The 12,524-nt window shown below is 40.7% G+C and overlaps 1 protein-coding gene across 3 annotated transcripts in view; it reads right to left on the bottom strand.

The window, feature by feature from the left end:
- osbpl10a (oxysterol binding protein-like 10a) overlaps nt 1–12,524 on the bottom strand; it is an 84,094-nt gene that overhangs the window by 4,544 nt on the left and 67,026 nt on the right. For all 3 annotated transcript variants that reach the window (XM_010735345.3, XM_010735344.3, XM_019264333.2), the window contains 3 exons: nt 4,897–5,046; nt 4,264–4,762; nt 198–384 (listed from right to left, as the gene is read on the bottom strand). In XM_010735345.3, coding sequence (XP_010733647.1) covers nt 198–384; nt 4,264–4,762; nt 4,897–5,046 — 836 coding nt within the window. The remainder of the gene's footprint in view (nt 1–197; nt 385–4,263; nt 4,763–4,896; nt 5,047–12,524) is intronic.

Raw genomic sequence — 12,524 nt, 5'->3', positions numbered from 1 at the left:
AGCAGCCTTTATCACAGGAGCTCCAGATCTGCCTGATATACGACGAATAAATGGCCAACACCCGTCACATTTATTATCCTAATCATAGTGTCCCAGCAGACAATTTTATGAATGAAAGTAAACAAAAAAGACGAAGCTGCCCGTGATGTTTGCTGTCAAAGTGAGAATGGAGTGTATAGAAAGTGAGAACCCCTCACCTGTGCACCTTCCCTCCATAGAAAGGCTTAGTGTGAAAGGTGACGGTGGCAGAGTAGCCGCTCTTGACACAGTTGATGGAGACTTTTCCTCCCAGCTCCACCCAGGGCACGGTGAGGATGGAGCGGGCGTAGGCACAGGGCAATGTGAAGACATACTCCTCGTCGTGCTCCAGGAGACAGAGGACTCCTGAGAGGAAGAGAAGAGGGGGAAATGCATGATGGGAACACAAACGGATTAAAATAATCTTCTCGTGTTAGGAATGAAGATATTTTTTGAGTGCTGACATCCAGAACTCAAAATAACTCAAATGAGATTTGGTAACAATTCGCTGCTCATTCAAAAGTTGAAATCAGCTGACTTCCCTGCACACTGCCTCTCTTTGTCTGCACGTATAAGCAAATCTATGGGCCTGACATGTGGCATGCTTTCACACATGTGCTTGTAAAACAGCAGACAGTGTAGAGATAAGAGCAATAGGCACAGAGAGAAGATATTCTATATATACATAAAATTAAATGTAACTAATAGACTACACACTTTACAGCAGCAGCAGTCTGAAAACCTTTAAGTAATGTTGTAATTACAGTGTTGAATGTGACTGCAGGCAGCTATAATTGTTTTCTATTACACATAATGCATAATATTCAGCACAATGAACACCTACTGTGAAGAAGTTTATATAAAGCAGCTCATTTCTCCTTTAAGCACTTTGTGTTTGCGTCTCGAGTCCAGGGAGACCCACAAGAGAGGCCATTATACTTAAAGCTCATCATCCACACTCACCATATATGTAACCCATCATCATCTGCGTCATTCAGTCCGTGCATAACCAGATTTATTTGGCTGTAAACAACACCTGCCTGTCACATGTCCATGAATGGCTTTCTGTTCTTATACCACAATCACATGCTCACACAAGCTCATTTGTGCAGCCATGTTTAAAATGCCGGCAGGGGTAAACTCCATGTGCCACCATTGTGGTCAGAGAGGGTCGACATAGTGAGGGATAAACTGATTTTCCAGTCGCAGCGATGGATGGCCTTCAGCCATCATGTGATTGTGAATAGCTTTCAGTTTGTTCTCATGTTTAGAGATTAGCACAGATGATGAATGGCAGGTCACTCTGTAAGCCTAAACACATGATGGACAAAGTATCCAGATAGTTCACTTAAAGACGCCTTTCGCTAAGATGTCCTGCATTCAGAGAGTAAAATGTAAAGTAATGTTTTACTTTAATCATCAAACATATTTATTATGCATAATAGTTTTAGACATATTTTATCTAAACTTCAAGAAATAAATCTGTTTAAAGACTTTAGGAGCTTGAAATAATTTAAGTTATTGACGTGTAGCTGAATCTGCACATTTTTTTTTAACAGTTGGGTATAATGTCCCTGCCTGATAAGACCTTTTCCTTCCTCAGGACAGTGTCGACATACATAAGTAAACATCTCTCTCCTTCTAATGTTCTGAAGTCTGATCAGCCACAATAACTAAAAACAATTGTGTGTGACTATAATCTATAATAGTAAATAGACTGTAGTTATATAGTGCCTTTCTAGTCTTCTGACCACTCAAGCTACTTTTCACCCATTCACACACACATTCATACAATGATGGCACTGGCTGCCATGCAAGGTGCCATCATTTTTTGCAGAGTTAATGAGCTTAAAATCGAACCAACAATCATTAGTGGACAACCCGCTCTGCTTCATGAGCAGCATATTTAATATGTTTATCATCTGTTTTGTATGTAAAATCAAAGTAATTAGCAGCTATAGCTGACAAATAAATGAAGTGAAATAAAAATCCTTTTTAAACGGTTCAAATGTCCAACATTCTCATTTAGAGTTAACTTAAAGACTGATATGGCTCTCACATCTGTATGATAAATGAAGCTACCACTAGCAGAAAGCTAACAGCTCAGCACCAAGCACCAACTTCTGTGATTGGGAAATAAAGCCAATGCACAAGTGCTGAAAACTGTATTTCTTCAAACGGCCACTTAAGACAGGCTCCAGAAGTCAGTGTCCATAAGTGTCTATATTAAAATGTTTGCAGCAGAAATAAACATGTTTACAGTACATTTCAAAACGATTTCCATCTCGATAGCTGATTTTTCCATTCATGACAACTGTACTGAGGATGATTTTTTCTTTAACCTCACCTATTCATCTGATATTAAGACACAAAGTTGTGCATAATTAACAGCTCGGTCCCTTTGATTGACAGGTAGATGCCATTACAGATGGCTGATAAGAGCATCCAGGTGTTAGGCCTACTTTAGATCAGATGATCCACGTCTTTGCAGATATTTAGATAAGCCAGGAGGCAGAAGAAGCAGTACATTCAACATGGCGACGGTCAGCTCTGCATATTTTGAGCTTCAAAACGGTGCTTCGGTCAACACAGAGAATGGAAAGAGGGGGAACCAGCTAGCCTGGCTCCGTTCAAAGATAACAAATCTACCTCTCAACATCTCTAAAGATCACTAATTAACACATTGTATCTATATTTAACCCCTACAGAAAAAGTGTGAAACCGACAATTGGTAATGATCAACAAGTATTTCTTGATCATTACCAGTCACCAGGCAACCAGCAGGGACTCCAGGAAGTACGTAGTTTCAGTGCCACATCAAAGTCTGACCACGGCAAGGGGCCCACGGCAGCCGAGTCTGGATTTTCCTTCAAAGCAGTGGTCGTTGTTAATAATGTTATGTTAATATTTGCATGCTGCATTTAAAAAAAAATCTAGTTTCAAGATACAGTAAGGTTTGTGATGGACTGTTTCTAATGAGCTGTACCTGATTTGTAACATCAAAACATCCATGAAGGTCACAAATTCTGACACAGGCCATCAGAAATGTGACTCAACTGTACCTGAAAATAAAAATATACAGTATGACACAGAACTGTCAGAAGTGTGCTGCTGTTCCTTATCTCATGTTGTGAGTTTGAGTTTTTTAATATTAGAGACGGAGGAAAAAGCATTGACGTCACTAAGGCTGATCTCAGCGACCACTCATCACAATGTCACACAGCTCAAATCCAAATCCAGCTCGGCATGTACGCAAAACCTGCTCAGGCTGCATCAGCTGCTGTACCTGCTGTTTCCTCTTGCTGTGACTCACTGCCAATCAAGTCATGTCTGAGCCATTCATAAAAAATACAATAAGAAAAGCTCTCAGGAAAGCAGACATTGCAAAAAGAAAAATTTCAGTCAATACATCCTGTGGTGACGGTCACTATGTTCTCTGACGGCAGCATCATTGTCCGCACATGATGATGAACTGCTGCGTCATAACCTGCGGACAGGTCAACAGAGCTACAGAGAAATCAGCTCATGGATCCAGATTCAGTCGATTGGGCTCAAGGACTTCCTGTGGCTGCGTTAGGGTGACTCGTCTCAAACAGTCTACTGTACATGTTGTAATGGTGCTGACTGAGAGGACTGGCTTATTGATTGCCATGGGAGAGGTCTCATACTCTTTCATACAGGACAGGTCACTGTGACGGTCCTACAAAGTGAGACATTTGCCAAAATAAAATTTAAAAAAATGCTATTTTCATAGATATTTAGTTTGTCCTTTTTTTAGTTCGACCTTCTAAAAAACTTAAAGTACATCTCAGCGTTCTTGTTTAATGTTTGTCAGCAATGTTTCAACCCAAAGGTAATTTTTGGAGCTGTAGTTTGTTGTATGGTTCAGCAAATATCACAAACTGTGAACAAAGACTGTATAAAACATGGATGTGGTTGCCATGACGTCAACCATAGGTTTCTAAGGAGCCATAGTAAAGCTCAGTTGAATTGCTCCAGCTATCACCGTGTTGTCAGTCCTGCCCACGCCCTTAATTCTGCATAACTTTAAGCCTTAATATAATTTGAACAGTTGAGTTAAATAGAAATTCACCCTCAGCACAGTTGTCATGAACGGGGAAATTAGCTACAGAGACCAAAACTGTTTAACCAGGCTGTAAACATGTTTATTTCTGCTGTGAAGTTGGATATTTTAGCATGGGGGCTTATGGAGACTGATTTGACTATTGTTGTGCTCTGGCTCACCTTCTCCCACCATGGACACTCCTATAGACATTCCCATGAACTTGCTCTTGGTCCACACATGGGCGTTGACGCACATCCTCCTCTCCCGGCACTCACAGTAAAACCCTGACACTGGTGGATGGTGGGACACCTGCTCGGCCACAAATCGGACTCTGTAGCAGCCTCCCGGTGAATCATCACCCTGCTGTGTGTTGTTGGGACCCCTGCCTGGCTCCCAAGAAGACCCCTGGTTCGATCTGACCAAAAGTTTGACTTTTTCCCGAGGCACTTCCCAGGAACAGTGGAAGGTCTCCCCGAGCACGGGGTTGTAGGGCTTTTTGGCCACGGCACCTTTCCTCCCCTCGTGGAAGGCGGTCAGGTAGTACTCGACAAAGCGGACTATTCTGTCCTCAGCTGTGGCCCCAGCTGTGATTGACAGGAACATGTCGGGGTGGGCCATGAAGTTGGCATACATCTCCAGCAGTGATCGTTTTTCCAAAATGAAGGTAGGCAGCACCACCTGGAAAAAACGAAATGTCCTGAAGTTCAAATTTATTTAAGTTTATTTTAAACTAAAAAAACACAATTCATGACACAATCTTTGTTCTCATGAGTCTTATGTAATTTGAAAAATTTTAAGTTTTGGTGCCTTACCCGTGTAAGGTCCATGCCCAGTTTGAGCTGGGAGAGTAGGTGGAGAATGATGCTCCGCTGGTCGTCTAGGACACCCAGGTCCTCCTCATCGTTATCTTCCGTATCTGTCACCTCTTCAGTGGCGCTGATGTCTTCAAGCCCTGTGTGGTGCTATGAAAACAAGAAAAGAGAACCTTTGAATGATTTTCTTGTTTTCAATATTAATGAAAACAGAGTATACAGGAAAAAATGTGAAAGTTTTGCTGGAAACAGATTCATGTTTTGGAGATTCTGATACAACAATAGCATCATGATAACAATTCTGCACCATTTAACCACTGTGACATGAACGATTTAACCAATCCAATAAGATATTAAATGCAAAAATTACCAGATAAAACACCTGACCCTGAGGATTCTCAAAATAAATCTGAGGGCGATTAAAGGATGAGGTTGGCGTTATTCTGTAGTTTTCGTGTTGTCAAATAATCCCATGAAAAGACCAAAAGCAATGTTATATATTAAGTTAAACGGTCTCTCAATACTTTTCGACTCCTCTACTTCCCCAACACACATTTAATGCTGATAGGATTAATTCATTGCTGTTTTTTGTGTCTTTTGAGAGACTTGTTGACAATCATAGAATAAAAGATTTCAACTGTCAATACCAACGATAAGATCACACAACCATTCAGACTCATGTGAGACCTGTCTACAAAGGCAACCTATCAATACCAAAGCATACAACCTCATTTACTTTTGCACACTGCAGCCCATTAACACTCCATTCAGCCATATCGTCCCGCCTTTCAAGCCACTCTTTGTTTTATGTAGGCAATAGGAACACTACATTTCTTATGATTACCCTGAGTGTTTCCTGTTCTTTTCTAACAGCCTTCAGCACGGACCCTCACAATGCCCTCATGGGCATATGGATGCACTGGTCAAAGCAGACAGAAGTTATGTCCCTTCATTTGTGTTCCAGTATTCAACTGGAAACTGATCTAGTTGAGGTTAAAGAAGAGCTGATGCTTTGGATATCTCCTGCAGTAACTTGGGGCAGGAAGGAAGAAAAAAAAAAAAAACAAGAAAGAAGCTGATGTATAATGCAGAAAGTGCTCTCGAGCCTGTGGGCAACAACAGCTCTCTGCACACCCCCTCCGCCCTGCTGCTCTTTATCCTCCATTTCTATCTGTGTCTCTGTGCAATAACATTCAACGCATATGTGTCCTTTTCCCAGCTGGTATAGGTCTCATTTTAGCCCTGGAAAATACACAAGAATACTGAGGGAATGTGAACTCAAAGTCCTGGCAGCATAATTGCATGCTCCTGCAGAACAGGGGGGGACGATGAGAAAAAAAAAAGAGAGAGATTTCCAGGACCAGAGTGCCTGCCTGTCACCTGAATATTTCATTCCCTGTATGCATGCCAAAAGCTCCACACATCCACTCACACTTTAACTCCACACTGAGCACACACTCTGCACCAAAACATTTTGCACAAAAGACACACACACACACATATGCACACATGCATGCATGAGAGGGCATGCTTGAACACACAAGTACAGGAGTCCCTGGAGCTGGTTGGCTCTCGGAGCAGAGTGATATATATAGAAGTGAAAAGGAAAAGAGGAGGTACTGGAGGGGGAGGAGGTCTGTTATGATTCCAGTAGTTCTAACTAATTAAAGAGGCTCTTGACAGCAGCAGGAAATTACTGCTGAGGAGGTCAGAGCATCTCTGCGGAAGCCCTTGAGTGGATATATTGGTGGACTTAGTGCTTGTCATTAGCAAAGACTTTCTAATGCAGTTTAACTTGTCCAGAAGTAGCTAATAATGTGTGTCGAATAATAAATAGTACAGAGTGTTTGGATTTATGATTTAACAGTATGAGGAGTAGCACAGAGGGACTATAAAATCTTTTGTTTTTGACATTATCTTGTAGTATATCTCTCAAACCATCTTCAACATCATTCTGTATGCTTGTATGTATCAAATATTTAACCATTTTACCACCCACTGCCCTGCCTGCAGCATGCTAGCACAGGTAAGTAAAAACTGCTAGTTAAATAACACATTAACATGTTTCAGCAGACAGACCTCTAGTTTGGGTCAGTGTTGTCAAAAAATGTCTTAACATTAAAATAAGGGTGTTAAAGGGTTAGCTAATGGCTAAACTCTCTACATTTGGTGGATACAGTTATGGATACATGGTTTTGATACCATACCAATTGATACCACCAATTAATAAGCCTCCCTTTATAAAGACTAAATATTTCCACTAAAGATTAATAAATGATATGGTAATCTTTTATAGATCACTTATAAGTCATTTATGAGAATAACATTTATGTTTCAGTTAGTGAGAACCACCTCTTAATGTGTTTGGACCTCTCACTTGAACCAAAATCAATTTATTAACAGTTCATTAACATTTACAACTGAAGACTTGGTGGTTAATTAGAAAGTGATAAACCCATGAGCACAGACATTTATATTCAGATCGTTTACTGAAGTAAAAGTAGCACATGATGTGTAAAAATCCTTAAACCTGCAGTAATAATTTATTGGACACATAATAAGCCATCAGAATGTATTGATCTATATTTGTAATATTAATCTGAATCCAAAAATAAATCTAAAATAAATGAGAGTCAAAAGCATAATATTTGCCCTGTAGTGGAGTACAAGTTAAGTCAGCATTAGAAATACTCAATAAAGTCAAATTAGCTCAAGATTGCATTTAAGTGCAGTACTTGAGTAAACATACTTACATTCCATGACTGTATTTAAAGGTGCATTATCACTGAACTGATAAACAGCAGCTAGGGAGCTATTTAATAAGTTGGCAATTCAAACGATCTAGAAAACATTAGTAAATATTTATTAATCATTAATAAGTTACATCTCTTGATTAATGGTGCTTTATTGGAAAAGTTAATTTAATAACCTCAGTTAGACATCTTATCCATGAGAAGAAGAACAGGTGTTTCCATTTCAAACCAATTTCAGTAACTGAAGTGCTGTTCTGTTCATTTAAATGTTTACCAGCTGAGTGAGCCCTGCTGGCTGGTTTGTTCTATAATTTATGGACAAAGACTCTCTGTGTTGGAGGAAAACTACGCTTCCCAGTTTGGATAAATGATGTTTACTGCTAAAATGCTACCCAGTGCACGCTGAGTAACCCCTGAGGCTGCAACCTCAATATTCACCCCCCCCCACCTCTATCCAAAACAGATGTAAAAGACAAACTGTGCACCATGCAGGGACACATGTACAAACACTCACGCTGCACTGCTGTGTAGCTACAGGCTTGACCTGCATAAAGCTGGATCTCATCTCCAAAAAAGAAAATGTGAAATGGCCTCAGGTAAACACAAGCAACAATAAAATCCACCCAGGAGAAGTTAAAGCTTCTTGCTCCACAAACAGGATAGTCCCTGCACAAGGCTCCAGTCACTGTAAAATCCAATTAAAGACTTTGTACTCTCAACGGAAAAGCTGTCAAAAACAGTTTTTTCGTTGTTGTTGTTGAAAGCTTTACAGCTCTGATATGCACCGCAGACAAAAAACAAACACTCCTCTTCTGCAACTGAATCTGCTGACTGAGTGAGCAGCCTTCTTAAAGGAGTCCTGGGTCTTGTTAGAGAGACGCACAATGTGGCTGAGTTAAGGTGGTGAAGCTGCTGTGCTGTGCGTGACTTGCAGAGAGTCTCTCTCCTCTCTGCCCACCACCCACTCTGAAAAACAGGGGAGGAGGAGGGAGGAGAAAGAGGGAGAAAAAAAAGAAAGCACAGGGAAAGTCCCAGTGACGTTTCCCACTGCAACCTCCCGTCATCCCTCTTGCGTGTTTCCCTACATCTCTTTCCATTTTTACCTCCTCCTCCCTTCCTGTCCTCCTCCGACATGGCTTCCCCGCCTTTATCTACACCTCCACCTTTCCTGCTTGTATATATGTGGTAGCGGTGTGTATATCGGCTTGGTTAATTACCACTGGTGTGGCAGTTCTGCAAACCTACAGCAGTCACCTCCTTCTGGGGGAACTCATGGGTGGCTGTCTGACTGTCCTAGATCAAATTTTTTTCCTCTTCAATCTCAAACTCTGCGTTTCTGTCTCTCGGTACAGTAACTGTCTTCTCCTCTAAATTCGTTCCAGCCTGACAGTCTTCCTTTTAATTGACTCCAATCTCATGTTTGATTCATTCTTCCTCTCTCTTCCTCCGCCCTCGAGCTGTCATCTCTGTCATTGTTTCTCCCCCATTCACCCTCCCTTCCCTCATCTCCTCATTCATGCCAACATCCGCTATTCTGTTTCATCACCATCGTCCTCCTTATCTGTCTCCTCATCCATTCACATGGTGCCTCCCCACCTTCCTGTTCTCTTTTCCCCTCTCCCTCGGTTTCTTCCTGCATCTCTCTCTGCATCTATCCCTTACGAGTCATCAGGGGAGTGCGTGGGCGTCTGCAGAAGGCTTACATAGACCAAGTCTGCTCGTGCTCCCACTTCAGAGACTGCTCTTCCTTCTCGGTTTGAACAGACTAAACTTTGAGGGACTCTGACCCCCCTTCACCAGTTGTCCTGTTCATCCCATGTTTGTTTTTTGGAGGGGGTAGTGTGGAGTGTATAAGGCTCAACTCCTGAACCTCTTGCTATGAAATCATTCCCTGATAGAAGTGCCCTATTTCTTCTTTCTTTCTAGCTCTACCTTTGAAGTGTCTGTGTGAGAGTAAAAAGGATTTCTCCTCCTCCTGCTCCTTTGGGCATAGTCAACAGAGAAAAAGTCAAATGGTAACCTGTATTATTAGTCATCATCAGCACCAGGGAGGAGGATCAGGGCTTTATTGTGCAAATTACATTTTTTTATCTTCACTCATTTCAAAACTAGATTTTAATTAGTTGGATGTGTTTCCACCTGCTTAGTTGTTAAACTTCACCCTGACCCTGAAGTCTTCAGGGACCAGTATGTGTCTTGCTTGTCAGATGGTTGAATAGCTCCGGAAACTCCAAAAACAAAACAACAATTAATAAATGTTATGTTTTCTTTGCTCTCTCGTTAACTGACATCTGAACTTTGCATGTATTGTGTGCCATATACAAACAGTACACACTAATAATTAGCATGTATTATAGTGTATAGCCATACTTCATTCCTGTCTGCTTTTTAAAGCCAGCGACATAACTTTGTTTTAACGTCAGGAAATGTAGCAACAAATGTCCAGTGCCACCCAGTGCTCCTCAAGGAGTCAGTATGCTTCTTCAGACCTACTTGTCAGAAGGTTCAATAGCTTCGAAAACCCTCTCTCCCCACATCTTTCTGACACCCACAATCACACCTACTTACAATCACATCTTTTTTCAGTGTTGACACAAAACCTTCTGTTACACTCCACGTGAACAGCTGAGTGAAACACCATGAATTACTTCCAGATGAGACTGTCTGAAAATGTTTGCTATTGTCCGCATATTTAAATGTCCTTCCATCTGATCAAGTGTGCTCTGACCTTTTCTGAACTAGTGCTATTACATGTACAATATGTTCAGAAGTGATGACAAGTGTTTGAGGGGTGATGGAGCGCCAGCAGATGAAGAGATTGAAAGAGGCTCATGCAAGCTTTTGAATAATTTCATAAAAAAATGATATCTTGCTTAGTGAACAAGCTCAAAGTGCTTAGTGTTTTAACAGTGGAGAGTCACCAACTACACTACATGCAGGATTACAGCGTAGATTGAACGGCCACTCTGTCGTTAACAGTAAATATTTTTTGTTACCATGGGCAAATTAATGATTTGTTTTGATTTATAATTTAGTAAATGAGCTTAATACAAATGATGGCATCTTTATAGCTTGTTTTGTCTGACCAACAGTCCAAAATCTAGAGTTACAGTATTCTATTTACAGTGATATACTGTAAAAAATTGTTGTCAAATATTTTTACACAATAGAATTTACTAGATGCTGTTTAAAGCATATTTTTATTGATATTGCTTCTTATACTACTAAGCCTACAAACAATAAACTATTATATTTTATATTTTTGCAGCCTTGACAGGAAGTGATATTTTGTTTTGCCCATTCGTATTTTTACTCTTTCACAATAAGGTGAAGGGAAAGCATCATAAATGCATCAGAGGTATGGAGCGTCTGTCTTTCCGTAATAACAGGACTGGACCCCGCCACTTTCTGTACACCATTACACTGCTACTAAAGTATTTGTGTGCCGCCTGTTAGCCTCTGACCTCTCTCTTATCAACACAGCATTTTCACTGTCAGGTCTGTAGCTCACTGGATGTGTTTTGTTTCAGAGTACACCCTCAGGCAGTCATGTCTCTTTGTGTAACTCTAACAATCAGAACTTGTTCAAAATCACTTAAAAACACCTCCTGCCAAGTTTGACATTTAGTCATTACATAATCACTGTCTGTGCGCTTTATACTTATCCTTTATTTGAATTAGAATAAATTGCTGGTTTCACAACCGTTATAATAACCGTGTCCACTTCCTCTGTTAAATGTCAGGTATATTTTGAATGTCAACTTCCAGGGAGATACTGAAAAGCTTCTGAGGGCTTTCAGTGTGAGTCCCGTTTGACTTTATCTCAAAGCTACGGTTATTTTTACCTTGAAAGGAAGCTTTAAAGCTCACTTTAGGCAAGGTTACGTTACTTAAAAAGCAACATTTAGCAAGTGAATAGAGTTTTATTCACCCCGCTAAAACTGAAAATTCATTAGCAGCTTTAAAGGCATTTAAACAGCAACAGATGTCTGAACAGACTGTGCTGCATTTATTGCTCTTAATTTAGGACATCAGTGTCTAAAAATATGTGTGCACAGAAGGACCGCACAGACACTACAGTGAGCAAATGATTAACAGTAGGTTGTAAAGCTATTTGAGCATTTTGTGCTAAGAGGTTGTATTGTAAAACAACAGAGATGAATCACCCCAGGGTTTCTGCATATACTGTATCTATAAAAACACAGAGTTAAAGGACCAATGTGTAGGATTTAGTGCCATCTAATGGTGTAGTTGGTGACTGTGTCTGCCTCGCCTCACCCCCTAGTTGTAAATGTGAAAGAAAAACTACAGCGGCCATAAAAAACACAAAAACCCCGTATTTAGAGTGTTTGGTTTGTCCGTTTTGGGCTATTGTATAAATACGGCAGCACCCTAAATCTGACACAATGGACCTTTTAAAGTAAACCTGTGAACTGAAGTCTTTTCTCAGGTACTAAAAACAGAAGACACAATGCATGAAAAAGAAAAAGAGGTTGGAAGTGGCCCAGGTGCGACACACAGCACAGCACTGCCACAAATAAAGCACCAAAGAAATGTACCACCTGAATGCTTATGAATGAAGAAGCAAATCAACACTGTGCCAGAATCTAACCTCCCAAGAGTCTCCCACTTCTTCAAAAAAAAAAAATGAGGCAAGTGGAGTTGAGATGTTGAGTTTCAGTGCCTCATGTATAAATTATAATGAGCAGATTCATCAGAACAGCATCTAATGAGAGGATGTAAAATACAGCGGGTGCAGGCATAGTGGGTACAGTCCTGCCTCACACACACTCACACACACACACATCCTTAAAAGGAGCTGTGCACCATTAGACTTGGTGGTGAGTCATCCTGAGGCCAGTGTAATTTAACATT

This window comes from Larimichthys crocea, chromosome XIII (assembly GCF_000972845.2).
Source record: "Larimichthys crocea isolate SSNF chromosome XIII, L_crocea_2.0, whole genome shotgun sequence".
Lineage (NCBI taxonomy): Eukaryota > Metazoa > Chordata > Actinopteri > Sciaenidae > Larimichthys > Larimichthys crocea.
This window is presented reverse-complemented; position numbering and strand designations above follow the sequence as displayed.